Here is a 19,052-nt window from a genome sequence, read left to right on the forward strand (position 1 = left end):
TCTTACAGCTTATCTTTTCAACATTCTCGTGGTCTTCCTATTGGAGGTAATATATCATATGATTACAATAAATAAATTATAATAAATACTAGTATTATGTAAACAATATTTTACAAAAACGTAATAGTATTTCGAAAATATGACTGTCACGCAGTGACTTTATCATGATATTGATAAGTGTAATGTGTTTTATATGGACAATAATAACAGCATACGGTTAACCAAAATTTTTTTTCAGAGAACACATTTATCCGATGGATAACAGATTATCTCAAAAACATAAAAACACAGTTTTTTTTAACTAAGAATAACGATTTTAGTTATTTTGTCGTGATTTTATAATATTAATTCAACTTACCGGCTACCGTATTAATAATAAGTAATAACACTATAATTATATAATATATTATAAAATATCCACACTGACAAACCGTCTCCGCTAAGAATCGTTTTTCGTAGACAATGATATTATATCATTAAATTCAAATGTAATACCATCCATTATACAGTGACGGCTCCAGGGCCCCCCTAACCTGTATTTCTAAACAATTTTAAACGGTTAAAAACAAAATTACAAAAAAAATCATTGACATTTTCTGAAAATATTTAATATTCTATTGATTAAAAAAAAAAAATTCAATTTGGTTGATTCTACAAAATAGGATCAATATTCCCGTTAGTTCGTATAGTGTTTTTTCAGGACAAAATTGCATTAGCACCGAGCACCTTAAGTTAAACATATATCTTATAAATGCATATTTATCAAAATCATACTAGTAGGCAACGTGACAACTGGCAGCATTATATGAGTATTTTAATAAAAGAAAACGTGCACGTGAAACGGTGCAACGCAGTTAAACTATCGAAAAAAAAATCATAAATTTATATGGGAATACAAAAAAAAATTGACAATGATAAGCTCAATATAGGACGTTCGAATCCTACGTCATTGGTATATCACGGAACAACCTTTTTACCTACGTAATAACCCACGTAATTATTGTATGATAATACCTAACCGATTATTTTCATTGTACGAAACGACTCAATGCTTATATCATATATGCCAGGGCTTGGAACCGAAATTAAAAAAACGGGTAAGTGGATGTCGCTCTGCTGTACAGTAGGTTACAAGTGAATCGATGTATAATGGATTGTATTAAACTTGAATTCAATGATATAATATCATTGTATAAGAAAAACGATTCTGAGCGGAGACGGTTTATCAGTCTGGATTTTTTTAATTTTTATTATTTATTATAGCCTTTAATTTAAATTAATATAATAATATTATAATTTTTTATTCGTTGCTTCGGTGATAAACAAAGCGTTAGAAAATAAAATCCCATTTTAAGCGGTTTTTTGTAATTTGTCAGAAGTTTTTCCCGTGGCATTAAATAACTATTGAGGAAATCGAAAAATGACCTCTCTAAAGTACCATCTTGATCTAATTTTCTAAAAGATAAGGTACTATATGTTGAAATCAAAGCATTTCTTCTAGTAGAAATTTTGTATACAGGATATAAAAAAATAAATAAACACCATTGGAAACCCACTAGCTTCCTCGCTCCGCTTAGAATCTAAAATACAGTAGAACCTCGATTATCCGAACCTCCGTTATACGAACCCTCTATTATCCGAACTATAATTAGCGTATACGAACGTTCTGTTATCCGAACATGAAAACTTGTATCCGATAATTATGTCAAAAAAATATAATAAATGTCATGTATTTATTTATTTCTAATAATGTATGTATGTACCTAATGTATTTCTAATAATTTAATGTATTTCTGATAATGTAATGTAATATGTAATGCAATTCTAATAAAATATTTATAATAAATATTTAATTATAAAAATAATAAATAATTAATACATAATATTATAAACATTTTTTATTTTATATTTCCAATATCCGAACTTTTGCGTATCCGAACTAGGTGCGGTCCCAATTAGTTCGGATAATCGAGGTTCTACTGTACCGGTATTTTAACCGGAACCTATTAAAAATATTGGAACCGGAATCGGAACCGAGAATTTTCGGAAGATAATTTTTCGGTTTTTTCGGTTTTTTTTGGTTCTAGATTTATTTAATTATTTAATATATTTAGGTAAGTAATACATATTAAATAATAATAGTTGATTCATACATTATGTTGTAAATGTATACTGATCAGTCAAACAGTTTTTTAAATACAGAATATAATTGTTCATAAGGTTATTTTAATTTATTATTACATTTAATTTTACATGAAAAATAAGCTATACATTTTGTCTTTTAAGCCACCATAAATACTATTTTTAAATGTCTATTTTAGATTAAAATTTGAAAGTAAAATAAATTATATTTCAGTCTCTTATTATATTATATATTATGATCTCATATTAAATAGACCAAAAATTATCAAAAATGAATTCAGATTTTGAAACTTAAATTTTGAAATAAGAAAGTCAATTAATCAAAATAACTATTATCTTTTAGTAGAAAAGTAATTTTGTCATTTTAATTTATACTAAAAATCATCAGTTAACTATTAAATTCAGTACCAATTTACACAAGATAGTATTTTTATTAAAAAAAATCGTTATATACCTATTGTACAATTGACTCACAAGCCACAGATACAGAGTAAGTTAGTCAAGGATCTAAGGGCTGTATAAATTGGAATCTATTGAACAATGACCATTCATTTCAATACCCTTTTCAATGACAAATTATGTACCTTGTACAAATTACCTATAAATCAAAATTAATGTACAAGAACCTATAATTTAAGATAATATATCGGGGCAGAGTTCCATTCTCAAGTGTTAGTAAGCTAATTGGTGATATAAACAACTACAAAGTTAGTCGCTTTGCCACATGCACATTGTACAAAATTCTAGTCTATTATAATAAAACCACTTTTTCTAGAGACCATTAAGTATTTGAGTGTTTGATTTGATCAAATTATACGATGCACTAATTTCCTCTTCTTACAACTTAAGCCAACCTTATTTTTAAAAATTTGTTTTGGATGTTTTCAAAACATAATTATAGTAAACTTATTAATCTTTTAACCCAATAAGGCTACTATATAATTTGATTTTATTATTTCAGATAATATATGTATGAAGCTTATACTTGGTTTTTTTTACTTTTTGAAAATAATATATGTATACCTCTAAATACCGGTATTTACCGGAACCGAAACCTTAATTCTGTAATTTTAAGAAACGGTAACGAATTTTTATTTTTTTGAAAAACCGAATTGGAACCGAAACCAAAAAAATCATAAATGTTTCAAGCCCTGATATATGCATCCGAAATAAATCTGAGGATAATTTTTTTTGTTCATTCATAAAATTCTACTTAACGGTGAACATAAATGTATTTTCTCCCGAGACTCGTTTCTTTTTTATCAAAAATAATTGGAAACTTTTATTGTATTTCTAATTTCCATACATGATATAGTTTTTGAAAAATGTATGTGCGATTCGTAGAAGACCGGTACATATTTCAATACAAATATTGGACAATTTCTCATGGTTTCATAACAATTTTATTTTTATTTTCATATATATTATATATAATATATAATAAAAAATTATAATTAATGACGTGTAGTCGTGTATGTAATGACTTTTAAAATGTGCTGTTCGTAAAACGAACTACGCTGAGTCGTTAAATGAGTTTTTAAACCTTCAGTCATAATGCTCGAATAACCACAATACATAATAATATTATATTATAATTATACCTATGGAATTGAAATAATAATTATATACTCCATCGTTATTTGCGAAAACAGTTTCAGCATTACACCAACAGTTTTAACTTGATTTCGATGTTGACTATTTATTTTTTTTTACCAAACAAAAGTTTTAGGGGCGTTGGTCGTTGACTTATAATTGACATGAAATAGTACGTGTACTATAATATATTAATATGTGAATAATTTAAGTACCTATGCAATTAGTTTACAAACCTTACAGTTCTATTGTCTCGATAATTGCTCAATATTAATTATAGTAAATTGATGAAATTCGTTTTGACCAAAAATTCGTCAAGTTGTGTGGTATACCAGGGAAGAACTCAAAAACCTATTGCATAGGCCATACGCTATATTGCAGTTCAAGTATAGACGGGGTGCGTGGTAAGTGTTTAATAAAGATTTTAATGCTTATTATAAAGTTTTGTTTTAGATTTTCATACATTTTAGTACAGTTAATGTATACGTTACTTAATATTGTTACACGTAGCGTAACGCAGGAGTTTCTTTGCGTGATTTTTGTTCTTAATTATTTTATTTTTATCTAACGTTAGACTTATCCACGTCCAAATATGTGAATATTTTACGCGTTTATGCCTATTATATTCGTAACAGAAAATAAATCATCATACTTGTGTGTTGATAGGTAGTTAAAATGTATACACTAAAAACAATATATTTTAGGTGTACACTATACAAACTAAATACTTACTGTCTAAGTTTAAGTTAAGTGTACAGTTAAATATATCATAGACGATAGAATTATTTTATTATTTGAGATTGTATAACATTATATTATATATAATACACTTCGCAAACTTACAAAACATGTGCGTACATATAACAGGGATGGCAAATCTATGGCACGCGTGCCAATGCGGCACGTTGGCTAAATTTCAACAGCATGCGCACATGTATGTTTATTTCAATCTTGCATTTAATGAAGAAAAAATTGTGAACAAAATTCTTTATTACTTCCAATAGAATAAAATTCCAAATTATAAAAGTTCGGAAATCACTGTATTTACGTAAAAGTTTATTTTCCACTTAGATTTTTTTCAAATCAAAACAGAAAAATAATACATTGTTAGATGAAACAATAATGCTGCTTGTGTTTCATTTAAATAATAATTAATATAATACACGACTGGTACTAAAATAATGATATTGATTTTTTTTTAAACCCAATCATCCTGAGGAAAAATTGTATATAGGTACATAATATTACTGGCACGTGTTTTTTTTTTATTAAACTTTGATTATAATATTTTGGCATGTGACCCGAAAAATGTTCATCACCCCTGCGGGTAAATACATTTATACGGTATATAGTGCATAGCAATTAAATTTTACTCTAAAAGTCTATAGAACAAGCGATTGTATATATATAATATATAAACTATATATAACACACAGCTCTCAAATATTTTATGTACATTTCAATGAAACATTTTTTTTTTTTAATATTGTGTTTATTTAATTTCCGTTTTTATCACGAAATCAAAAACCTAATCTTAGTTAGTAAATGTCACCTGCCGTAATTGTACTAACAAAAAATGTGTCTGTAGATCGTGAAAAAATGCGAATAGTCGAGTAATTTAAATTTAATTTCAGTTCGTCTCTTGGGTTTAAAATGTATCAATATAATAATCTGAAATACCCTGTATTTTATTTCATTATATAAGAGACACACACAATCCATTTATAGTATTTTATCGAATTACACTACACCATAGCTGTTGTCTGTTGTATATTACAATTAATATGAAAAAAAAATCGATAATATATTTATATATATACAAGGCTGGGCATTAACGAGTTAAAAGTTAAAATTAAGTTAAAACGTTAAGTTAATTAACTCGTAATTTTTTTTTCAATTAATTTTTAACTTAATAAGTTACTTTTTTTCAAGATTAACGTGTTCAAGTTAATTTTATTTCAAAAGTAGCTAAATTAAGTTAATTTTTGTCCGAAGAATAAAGCAAATTGTTGAATGGGTTTTTGCTTTGATGTATCATTTTAAATTTCCCCAGTAATTTTCTTGAGTGTAAAGAAAAACTATCTAATAAACCATATTATGTGTCTGGATTTTTTTATTTTCGCAAATTAGCAAATTTTAACTTTACACTAAGTTAAGTTACTTTTTTTCAAAGTTAATTCTTAACTTAACGAGTTAACGAAAAAAAATACGAGTAACTTTTAAATTAACTTAACCTTATTGTTTTCAAATAACTTAACTTAACGAGTTAAAAAAAATCGTTAACTTGCCCAGCCTTATATATATATATTGTACGAGTTATTATTATTACTTAAAGTAATACACCTATGATATAAAAAAAAATGGAAAAACAATCAATTTCATATCACACTGAGAATTTATTTTTATTGTTTCATTTTGTTAAAAACAATAATTTATAATTTTCAAGACACATTTAAATGACGTGGTAAAATTATTGATACATATTTACACGGAAGTTAGGCCCGTTTTTTCAGTATTGCAAATCTCTCTTATTTTTACACACATATTTTGATAAGTACCACGTGGGACATGCCCCATACAAAATAATTTAATTATAATATGATCGTATCAAAAGCGTTTATAAAATTTAAAAAAATTGTATAAAATTATCGTCATTGGAAATGAACGATGAAAAAACATTTCAAATTGCATAAATAAATAAATTAAGAGAAACGTCTCGAAAATATCGAAACGATCGTTACCTATACACAGTATAGGAAACGTCAGAGGGTCACAATGTATAATTATTATTTTCAGTCACAAAACCAATTTACGACTATATTATCTGGTCAAAATCACACTAGAAATAAATCAATGTGAATCATACGAATAATGATAATATCGTGGCATCCGGTTTTTGTAATATTTCATCACATCTTGGCAGATCGTCTGCCGGTCGTCGTAATGTCAGGCGTCCACTTCCCGACGGGTCCCCTTACATCCTCCTCGGGTAGATGGCCACCTTGGACGGTAGTCCAGACATGCCGATCACGAACACGTACGTGGTCGGCGGCCTGAGTATGGTCTTGACCTGTCGCGGCCGTCGTCCACTTCCACCGCCGTCCATCATGTCGATGACCGTCCGCAGCGTCTTCAGCCACTTTCCCCTGCTGCAAGCCCGAACCACATTGGTCGAATGCGCGGTGACTATCTCGTCGGATCCGGAACTGTCAGAGTCGGAGTCGAATGTTTTGCCAGACGATCTGTCGTCTTCGTAAGTGTGGTACTGTTGCATGACGGTCGGTGCGACTTCGTGACACGGCATAATGACGACGATGATGATTATCTTTTTATCGTATGTGTCTGTTGATGACACGTTCGAGAGACGAATTTATTTTATATTCAATATAAAAAGTTACTCACGATAGTCTATCGTTAAACGGAAACGTAAAAATCGTATGCTATGATATCGTATAAGTAATAACAACTATTATGTTTTCAAAGTGTCTTCGCGTCGCGAGTTTGACGACGTTTGTGCAGCTGTCGGCGACGAGCGAACGCTCTTTATACGACAACGGACGACGGCGGCACGGCGGCGCGGCGGCTGCGGCGCTGTTGATGCGCGTGACGACAACCGCTAAGTGTGCGATTAGTCGTCTCGGCGCGCGTGCCTCCGCCGCCGGTGTTCGCCAACAATAATAGGTAGGAACGATACGCACGCGGGCACGCGGCTGACAACGTTGTAACATCGCTGATATCGGTGCGCGTGCACGGGACACACGACCGCGATGATATACTGTATTGTTCTTACGTATTATTGTTTCGCGTCGTATCATTTACAACGTGCAATCAATTTGTATTATTATACATTATTATCTTTTGTAACCCGTGGGGGTCATCGCTGGCGTCATCGGGAGGATTTAAATCAGGAGTCTTCACAGTTAGGACTTTAATGGTTGTGCGTTTATACAATAATATATTATGATAAGTAGACCTGAAGATTTGTTTAGTTTTTTTTTTATATTTGTTTAGAAAGGTTAGAAAAATGTGAATCTATAAAGAACATGTTTCATAACACATTAACACTAGAAGGTTATACTTTAATTTTATTATGGAATATTTTGTAGTTATCGCATATAAATGCACATTTGAGTATATTGGACGGACTAAAAGCATAATATATGGATACACAATTGGATAAAATATTCCTTTATCCCGATGGAATTGAGATAACAAAACAATCCAATTTAAAATTGACCCCAGTTCCAGTGAGAAAATTGGTAGGTACAGCGTAACATAGACAACGTTTGAGCAAAAAGTCCTCGGTATAAAAAATTTAATTAAATTTCAAAAATATTACGAGGATAAATGGAGCTCGAGTCTATACATCAATGGATGTTTCACTCGAAGACCTAAAAATAAATGAATAAATATGTTTTTAATGTGCAAGCGCCGCTTACCTCTGTTGAACAAGACCGAAATACATTTAAATCATTTTCTAGATCAAATTATACAAATATTAAATCATTAAATCTATTTAATTTTTACTATAACATGTATATTGTATACGTAGGTTAGGTACATTAACTAATTTTAACTAAATATTTTGGTGGCCCCGTGCACGTGTCCACCAATATATATGTATATCACGGACCAACGCACATTCGTATAAATCAAGAATTGCAAACCTATGGCACGTTGACTAAATTTAAAATAATTGTATTTCAATGTTTAATTTTGCATTTAATGAAAACAAATTGAGAAAGAAATTCTTTATTGTTTTTAAAAAATTAAGTTACCAATAATAAAATTTTTGAACTCACTACTTCCAGACATAATATTTTGTACTTATGTAAAAGGTTATTTTCCACAATGAATTATTCCAAATCAAAACAATGAAATAATGCATTGCAGTTAGATGAAAAAAATTTCAATTTCCACCGTGAATTTCAAAATCTTTGTTTGAAAACTTTTTTAAAATGCGAATTTTGGAAAATCCTTTTTTAGTGGGTCTTTACTCTTTACATCACAAAATGAAACTATACTTCATACTCCTAGCTTCCAGCTTTTCTGGCTAGAATCAGTTGGTCAGTCAGGTTTAGCCAGAACAAGTTATTTTATATACATGGTGAATTTGTAAACATACTCACCCCCATTTTTTCTTTTAATAATACATTTATTCAAATTCTGATTATTAGAATTTTAAGTATAGCTAAAGACTATATTTAAATTTCTGATATTTTTTGTACTACTTATGGAGTGTTTTGTTGTGATACAAACTTCTATTTTTCAATTCCCTTTTTACTACAAATTATTTAAATGTTAAAAATGTTCAAATGTCAAATTCTTAAAAATGTTGATGTATCTAAATCAAAATTCTAATAAGTAGTTTCTGAGTTATTTAAACGTTTATACTAAGGATAATAATCCTTAAAAATGGTTTTTCAAAATTATAAAGTATATGTACTATTATAATATGTGGTCTTCATTATACTTCGATAATTTTTACAAATTATTTATATACTGAAAGAGCAATAGTAATAACTAATATTTTCAAATCATCTAAGCGCAAATATCTATTTGATCTATTACCATAGAAATATTATACTTAGTAGGTAGGTACTATAGGTACCTAGTACCTACACTAAGTTATATAATTTAAAAACTATTCGTTCAAATTTTGATTTAGATACATTAAAATTCTCAAATTAAATACCGGCTGAATAATTAAAAGTGAAAAGGGGAGGGGGTGCCTATTTGAAAATAGAAGTTTGCATTGTCGCAGAATAATTCTTAAGTGGTACAAAAAATCTCAAGTATTCGAAAATACGATCTTCAGGTGTATCTAAACATTTTAAACATTCAGAATATGAATATATTATGTATAATTTAAGCACAAAACTAGGGTGAGTAGGCTTAAAAAATTACCCTGTATATAGATGGCATAATACGATTTTATTGTTTCAGACGAATTGGAATTTTTATTGCGGGATAAACTAACGGATAAATTAACATATTACATGATGGATTGTACAAATAGATGAGCGGATGGCAGTCACATTGATTGCGCCTGGAGGTAAATTTGCTTATCTAATAAGTAATACTAGTAACCCAACAAAAATTCAATCGGACTGAGGTCAATGGTAGGAGGAAAAATAACGGTTTTACTAATTTGGGGTAGTATTACCTACTTACCTATAGTATGAATTACAGTGTATCATTCAACTGAAATGCATTTTCAATAAAAATTATATTTATATTTAGTAACTTTGCTGGCGATGCACTTGATGTGTTGAATGTTCACAGTGGTTATGCACGTGTTCAGTTGTTAAGTACGGACCACGTCACTATGGTTATGTATATTCTTAGACATACAACCGTATAAATCAAAACAATTAATACAATCATAAAACCGTATATTAACACGTTCACGACCACGCTACACATGTGATAATTATTATTAATTAATAATATGTATATGCGGATTATGGATGATATTTGCATAGGAAAAACAATAAAAAAATGACTTTCTACATGACGTGTCATAATCTTAGGTCATTTACTAATACTAACTAAGGTCTAAGGTCATACATGATAATCCTATATCCTTCAAAATAATAGCTCTCTTAATGATACTATTATCTTTAAAGATATCGGTACTTACTTATTATTTACTAACCTCACTCCACATTAAGCTTCCAACATCACACCAATATTTTAATCAGTTATAAGTCTCTCAATATGTTATATTACTTTACCAAAGACTACCGCTGTGAATTTAAGTGTCAAAAACAAATGTCTCTATTTTATAAGTATGTAGGATACCGAAAATTACCACACTTGCGTATTGCCTGTTCATATCCTGACCTTCATTTTATTACCTCTCGAGCTATTAAATTTCTCATTGGATGCTCTTCGAAATAGATAAGTATTAAATATTTGATAGAAAATTATCAACTTAAGTGCAAATTTATATTTACTATACAAGTACCTGACAGACTACCCTTGCTTTTTTATACGCTATTTTTAAACATAAATGGAACACTCAACATAATATTACCATATTAGAAATACATTTGAACAATAATAATTAATATAATAACTAACTAATAAGGATATTGAAATTATTATTTTATGTATAGCTATTGATTAACAACGATATAATACGTGCATGCAATTGTATGTAATCAAGAAAATGAGAATGAAATAATTTAAAGTAATAGTTTTTACCGTGATTTTAATAAAATTACAATAATACAATTTATAATAAATAACATGATAATATTGCATTGCCCATTTGCCTCTACGACAACCAACTTAGGCGTGTATACAAATTTTTTAAGCCACATTATTTTTTTTGGTCCCATATTTTAAATGTACTTTAAGTCCATTTTCTCGATACATCATCATAACTCATAAGCATAACTTATATAAGTATAGGTAATAATAATATTTTTAAAATACATTTCAAAAGATCTCACGGCGTTCTAGGTAGGCAATTTAGGTACATTAATGTTGCGTGTCCATATTTCTGGTATCTCATAAGTTTTAATATTACAGTTTGGTATGGTAATATTATCAAAGTATTACACCTAAAACACAATGATACAATTCACTGAAATTAGTTCAAACAATATGTATCTATATTCTAAAATAACTAAATGCATATTCTAAATAACTGCGTAGATGAGGGATGTAGTTATCAATATTTTTTATTGCTATTATGATAGTGATTATATTTTACTTATAAATACCTTACAGTATATTTTTTGTGAAAAATGGTTATAATAACTGATAGGTAGGTACATACTTATTGAATAGGTACACGTAACACGTACCTATTATATGTATGTACATTATGTGGATTAATGGTAAATTCAAATATTTTATAACAATATCGGTTAATCGGTTGAGTTCCGCTGAAACAAAGTAGTTAGGTACATCGTAAATACAAGTTAGTCTTCTTAATAGTTAATCAGAAGTAAAATCGTGTGCAATTTATTTTACTAATAATGCAGTAAATTAGCATTATTTTTCATTGTTAAGGATATTTTAGAATGCTGAGTGCTGACCGATTATACAATAACTTATTTTCCAGTCAAGATAAAGTTATATTATTTGCATGATTTACATACACGCGTTTTTTAAATTCTATAAATCGATCACCAAACATTCAAATACCTACCCAAATGTGTTTCGATTTTGTTGTTATTTGTACATTATTTTCGGCTCACGTCATAAAATAAGATTATTTCGCTATATTTTAATATTTCGACGTCGTTGTCAGTGCGAACTTCGATATTCGTGTACGCCGTAATATTCAATAATAATGCGTATTATACTATTATATACATAAAATCGCGTGCCACTGTATCGCGTTCGTCTCTACCATTATCGTACTTTGGGAACAATTACAACGACGCGTGGGATATTATATTATCATTACGATGTACAAGGTGATTCGAAAAGCATGCTCACCACCATCTTTCTTTTAGTACCTAATAAAACTGATTGAGTTTATTGGAATTTTTAAATATACTGAAGACTAATGACCTATGACCCATAAGTCATTAATATAACCATATTTTTATTTGTTTACCATTTAAGGCATGTGCATGTGGTACATTTTTTTATTTTTTGATATGAAATAAGAACCAACCTTTTCATATTGTGAATTGTTAAGCAAATGATTATGAAATGTTGATATATTATCTAAATAAAAATACAAACGAGTAGTTAGTTTCCTATTTATGTTTAAAAAATGTATAAACCGAGGGCAATAGTCCTTAAAAATGGTTTTACGAAAATATAAAACATATTATATAATATCGAATATTATAGTATCGCGGTATCGGATCTAAAACGGATACTCAATAAGAAGTAATTAAAAGTATTCTAAGTATTTAAAACTATCACGCCAAAGGCTAAAGTATACTTGAAAATCCAAAAACCAGAATATGAATAAATTCATTATCAAAGGGCAAAACGGAGGTGAGCATTCTCGTTGAATCACCCTGTACTAAGGTACACACAACCTTCTGCCGCTCTGTCCGCGACGTTTGTCCGTTTAAGTGTCCCTGCAGCCGTGTCTTTTGTTCTCGTTTTCCAGTTCGTCCGGCTGGTGTCGCGTGCGACGTACTTTCTACTATCATTGTCAGTGTTATGTTATATTGTGTTATTATGTCGTAGATCCGATGGTGCTCGACGACGATGGTATATAAACGTCATCGCAACGTCGCCGTCGTCCCCGACCCAATTTTTCGTTGACAGTGCTTCGACACATAATATGCGCACCTAAAATACGTGTGACCCACCTGTATAACATAGGTACTGTTATGCGTACGTGAATAAAAGATCATATTAATATACATAGTGTACCTACTAGAATGAAACTTGGGTTACACAAATTGTTTATCATATTAATATATTATTATAAAGTAATAAAGTCTGCACTAATGAAAATCGCTCGTATTTTTTAATGCCGGTAAGGTATAGGACGATATTATAATAAATCGCTAAATAATATTATATTATAATTGATACTTGCTATATAATACACAATTTTAATCATTAATATTAATATATTTAAATTAAGTTTCCAAAATACTAGGCCACACACCGTAACTGCGGAAGTTTTGAATTTGAAAATTTATAAACATAAGTAATCTATATTAAATTGATAGTTTCATAATTCATAAATATTTTAATCACATGTAAATTTATTTTATTTTCAAATAATCAATGTTCTTGAAAAAAGGTTAATTATTTACATAGGTAGTAGGTAGGTACCTACTTACTTGCACCAATTTTTTGAATGATTACAAAAGTAAATATGAAAATTTAATAGTTTATAATTGTTAATTATTAAATTGGTTTTTTACGAAATATTTTTGAAATTTTTTGTTAGTTTTACTCAATTAAACCTATATTTAAATCAAATGCAACAATACAATACAAACTAATAGTGCAAAGTATTCCTCTACAGGATGTAATGCCATGCAACAATAATATTACACAGCGTAATAAATAATAAAACTGTTTTATTATATACACAGAATACCTATATAGGCTATTATAATACATCGGTTATGATGGATATTATCGATTGACAACTATTATAGGCAATAGCAATTTAAACAAATACAATGTACATATTTCAGTATAATAACAGTGGGTGTATCAATTCAAAATTGTATGCAAATTATGTACGTAAAAGCGTAAAGAAAATATAGATATGTTTTTTCGGAATTTATTATAAAAATATTCAGACAAATATGTTTATGACTTAAAAGTCAAATAACCCACAATTTTTAAATGTAAAAATATTTTTAAATTTATTAAAAACTAATCCAAGATATCAAGATTTTTCTATATATTTTTTTGAACAGATTTTTTAATTATTGTGTATGTTTTTTTAAACTCGACGATATAGAATAATCACAATGTTTTTTCTCATCACTTTCGTCTATCTTGGGTATATTCGTATGTAAGGAAATTCTTTAATAAATCACCTCTTAAAACCCAATTCACTGAAATTATATAGGTATTAGTATCTTAAACCAATTTTAAATTTAGAACAAAATTTAAGTTGGACAAAATACCACACACATATTTGATTGGTATATTTATTTGGTATTATTATTTTTATTTTGTTGATTTGTATTAGGCAATATTAACAGTTATAATAACATATTTCACAAGTTTTTTTATATTTTATGATGCACCGTGGCTATATTAAGAAACTATATATTTGTTGGAAACTTATCCTAAATTTATTTACACATTTTTGAAATTAATAGGCATTATATATATTATACATGTAATTTTATAATGCATAAATTATATGAATGGTGGTAAAATATACGTATTATAAATTATAATATTACGTACACATACATTCACTTAAATTTAAATCATGCAAAATATTTAAACTACAGTATTATTTAGTATAGTGTCAACAAATGGTTACTATGGCTACGTATAATATGGTCAATATGTATAAGATTATTGACCCCATATGTATGCAGTCTTAAGGAGTAACAGTATCGTGTTTCGTATGTGCGTCATTATTGTTTTCTTTTGTGGCCAGATAAACACGGTTTCTCGCATGATCTCCATTATTTATTCACTAGTTAAATGATGGTTGTGAAGTCGGTGTCGTTGGTCGAGTTAAAAAAACAACAATGGGCAAAAGAAAAAGGTAGGTAAAATATTTATTAAATCGTTGTACTAGCATGCGATTGTTTTCAATTATTCGAAATTTTTTTTTGATTTACAACAATATTTTTTAGAAGAGCTGGTAAAATTAAACAATTACTGGAGAAATCAAAACACGCCAATTGTTTTCAATGATCAGAGGTATTCCAATTTCTATTAAAACAATTTGTGATCACGGCATCTTACTAAATATTATTTTTATTTTTCCATTACAGGGATCATGTTATTTATCCGGAAATACGTTCAAATGACATTGATCGTCTAGCCACATACAAAGATTTACAAACACAAAAAAATTTAAGTTTTCCTCCAATTTCTCACGATAATCAAAAACAAAACATACAAAACGTAAGATAATTCACTTTAATTAATTTGTGTGACATTAGATTTAATAAATTTTTTAAATGTTCATTATTATTTATTATTCATTGTGTACCTAACACTATTAACACTTAACATTATTTATTTAAATAATATGTATAGAATACCTACATTAATAAAATCGAAAAAGATCTAAACATCGATACTGGAGTGATGGATGATTCTAAACCAAAAAGCACTCATACTATGTAAGTGAAAAATAATATACTTACAATGTTAAAAAAATATTGTATTTTGAATTAATAGACTTTTACATTAAAATAAAAGATTAAATCGGACATACACAATTTCAAAAGAAAACAATACTATTGAAGGCGGAGGGACACTAGAAAGACAAAAGTGGGACAAGCAATATAATGGTGGATTCAATCCTTCAAACTTCAATTCAAATGAGAGAAAATATTTAACCAATGAAAGAAATGAGACACCAGCATGGGTAGAACATTCATCAGAAAAACCGTAAGTAATGAGTAGGTAGATTTTAATAACTCGGAAGTGAAGACGTACAATATTTTTATGAAGAGTAAATATATATTGGGTATAATTTAAATTTAAATAGTTCTGCAACAAACGAAATTGGAAAAACACAATTCCAAGACACTCATAAAGCTTCAGATTTTGGAGGTAGCTGCGACACTTTAAGTTCATTAGATTCAAACAACGTTTATAACAGGTAAAATATATATTACAATTATTACTACATAACTAGATGCTTGATAGCTTATACTAAAATATTAAACAAATATAGGTGCGACGAATATGTATTAGTTATTTATTTTTCTATAAATACCAATACAAATATGCGGTATATAATACATTTTAAAATTAAATGGTTTATATTTCTTTGTCGTGTGAGTGCATAGGACTTACTTGCTAGGTCAAAATATTCCTTTGACCACTGAAGAATTAGCCGCTAGAGAAGTAAAACGGCAAAAAGCCATGGAACTTCAAGAAGCTATAAAACAACAGGTGAACTGGACCATAGTGTTAATAATTTGTAGCGATAATCTATTACTGTATTCTCTCCATAGTTAAAAGAAAGACAATTAAAAAAAAAAGAAGAACTCGAAAAGAAAAAACAGGACGATTTAGTTGAAGAACGACGTATACAAAGGCAGCAAGAAATTGAAAAGAAACGGCTAGAAGACGAGTTGAGACGACAAAGGGAAAAAGAAGTAAGTAAACAAGTTATGTTATGTAAAACTATCTATGAAGAGTGATAAAATATTTTTTCATGAGCATATTGTATTCAAACAGTTGTGTGACGAACGCAAAGCAAAAGCGATGCAAGAAGTTTTGGAGAATGCACAAAAACAAGCAAAGGAGGACAAATCCAAACACATGCAAAAAAAACGACAAAATCAGGAAGAAATCAAAGAACGAATTTCCACAGAACCTGTAGTGGTAGTTAGTAACTGCAGTGAACCTAATTTAGAGCCTAAAGTTTGCCTAGAACCCAAGGCACAATCAAACGTACCTAGTCCAGTAGAGATTAAAGAGACCCCTAAGTTGCCAGACGTCGACGTGACACTTCAAACTTCACTCTCTCCACTAAACCGCCAAAAATTGTTGACGCCGAGCAAATTTCGGAGTCAGACCACTAGTGTTGCAATTCAAACCGATATTTTAAAGTAAATATAAAATATAAATTAAGCTAAAACGCTGTTCTTAGACTGTCAAGCACAATTTATTTTGTTTCAGGAAACCCACGAAAACTTCGGTTGGTAGTGTATATCAAAAATCTATAGATTTGGACCAAAGGCCTAAATGGGGAGTGAACAGACCAGAAGTACAGTACATCAAGCAAAGTGCCAAAGATCCGAATTACCAGTTGAAACTGAGACAAAAGTCGCCATGGACCAGACGGATAAGCAATACAAATTCAGCGAAAAGCCAATCACCAAACGTAAACGGACGAGCTGGGTAAAATTATTTTAAATTACTATGAAATGGTAAAATGTATTAGGCCATTGTAGGTATGTGTGTTCATGTGGTCGTGTATATATTTTAATGTAGCTTTACGTATCCGGACAATTATTCAAAAAAGACGTTTGCATACGGCCGGCCAAATTTTGCAGGTGTGTTGTGTGGAAAATGGCACCTACTTGTAATTCGAATTAGGTGTTATGTATTAAAATACAAGTCACATTGTTGTAAAATGTTGCAGAAATGAAAAACAGTAATAGTGTTCCAAATAAAACTCCTTCGTTGTCAGAAAGCATATCGGTTAGTGATGTGTTATACCAATTATCATCGTTACGAAAAGTAAGAGTATAATATATCATAACCCATAGGAATAAATAAAATACTTTGTAATCATAGCATAGAACATTCGAATAAATAATAATATTATAAGCTTATCGATCGCTAATGCGTAAACAGTGTTTGGATTTAAAAATACCGCCGATAATTATTATATAATATAATATTTTGTCATTAATTATAGGCACACGAAAAACATTAACTTCGGGATCTCTCTATTTTTATTCAACGAAAAACGTTATTATATGTTTTAATATACAAAATATAATTGTATTATTAGATATAGCTATAATACAGTTGGTTGTGCGCGAGAAAACTTAAAGCCATATAGTAGTAGGTAGCATATTAATTGTTAATTATCATTTTTTTTTTGTTTGCGTATAGGTACTGGAAACCAAACGAAAACATTGGAAAAGTGTTATTGCTGACGAATCACCGTCATCAGATTCTTCATGATTATTTAGTATTAAATTTATAAATCATTAATATTACCTCAATATTAGGACTAGGAACTACTGCAGACAACTGAGACAACAGTAGAAAAAAACATAACCAACAAACTAACTTCAAATACTAAAGAATATTAATAACATTTTCATAAAAAAAAATTGTTTGCCATACATATTTTTTCCTACGGTTTCAGCACTTTCAAATAAAATGTATGAAAGAAGCATTGATCAATTAGTTTAAGGGTATCTACCTAGTACCTGCATAACTGAAAAATTACTTAACTTAAAAGTTCAAACGTTAAAAATTTTTTTTTTTCATTATAATTTTTTTCTTGTTAAAAACATTTAATTTTGTTGAATTGCTTTTAAGTATTAGGTATAAATGTATAATTGTTCTATGTTAAAATATAGAACTATAGTAAATCAGACATTATTATAATTTAAACTTCTAAAATGTACAACCTTCGATTGTTATTTTTTAATTAGGTATCTAAATTATATAGGGATGTGTATATAATATTGTAAATAACAATTATTATATGTATAAATACGACTTATGCGTTATATTATAAACTTTTATAGTAAACGCATGAAATGTTGTGAAATTTTAAGTTCAATTAAAAATTAAAAGTATAGGTAATTTACCACAGAAACGTATTTATAAAATTGGTTAAAGTTTTAAAATGTAGCTACGAAACAAAATTTAACATTATATAATAAGTACCAGTACCTTTATTAATTAGAATTATTGAATTATATTATATTAAAATATTATTATATCATAACTTTATTGTACCTATATATTATTATTTATAATAAATAGATATTAGTCTTATAAGGTTAGAAATAAATTAAGTGTGTTACATACTATATTTATTAATTAGTTATTTAAGAAAATTTAGTTTGTAATCGAACAAAATCATAAAAATACTTGAAGGCCAAAATGTTATATCATAAATTATTATTATTATTTATCATTTATGGGGTTATATTGCATACACCTAATAGATCCATTATATAATGTAATTA

General features: G+C 28.7%; 2 protein-coding genes across 4 annotated transcripts; one reads left to right on the top strand and one right to left on the bottom strand.

The window, feature by feature from the left end:
- Positions 1 to 6,131: 6,131 nt before the first annotated feature.
- Positions 6,132 to 7,414, bottom strand: LOC132945111 (uncharacterized). The gene has a single exon (XM_061014759.1). It carries the CDS (start codon positions 7,037 to 7,039, stop codon positions 6,710 to 6,712), a length of 330 nt encoding a protein of 109 aa, XP_060870742.1. The 5' UTR covers positions 7,040 to 7,414; the 3' UTR covers positions 6,132 to 6,709.
- Positions 7,415 to 14,742: 7,328 nt separating this feature from the next.
- On the top strand, positions 14,743 to 18,806 carry LOC132944396 (DNA ligase 1). 3 transcript variants are annotated; one of them, XM_061013709.1, is made up of 13 exons: positions 14,743 to 14,914; positions 15,009 to 15,072; positions 15,147 to 15,279; positions 15,415 to 15,500; positions 15,580 to 15,771; positions 15,872 to 15,985; positions 16,176 to 16,281; positions 16,344 to 16,487; positions 16,570 to 16,943; positions 17,014 to 17,235; positions 17,329 to 17,390; positions 17,480 to 17,577; positions 17,959 to 18,804. In XM_061013709.1, exons 1-13 carry the CDS (start codon positions 14,851 to 14,853, stop codon positions 18,028 to 18,030), a joined length of 1,731 nt encoding a protein of 576 aa, XP_060869692.1. In that variant the 5' UTR covers positions 14,743 to 14,850; the 3' UTR covers positions 18,031 to 18,804. The 3 variants fall into 3 exon arrangements, 2 of the variants coding, with proteins under 2 accessions (XP_060869692.1, XP_060869691.1); XM_061013708.1 differs by having other exon boundaries at positions 15,006 to 15,072; positions 17,959 to 18,802; XR_009664455.1 differs by lacking the exon at positions 17,329 to 17,390 and having other exon boundaries at positions 15,006 to 15,072; positions 17,959 to 18,806.
- Positions 18,807 to 19,052: the final 246 nt, after the last annotated feature.

Source organism: Metopolophium dirhodum, chromosome 5, assembly GCF_019925205.1.
Source record: "Metopolophium dirhodum isolate CAU chromosome 5, ASM1992520v1, whole genome shotgun sequence".
Classification (NCBI taxonomy): Eukaryota; Metazoa; Arthropoda; class Insecta; order Hemiptera; family Aphididae; genus Metopolophium; species Metopolophium dirhodum.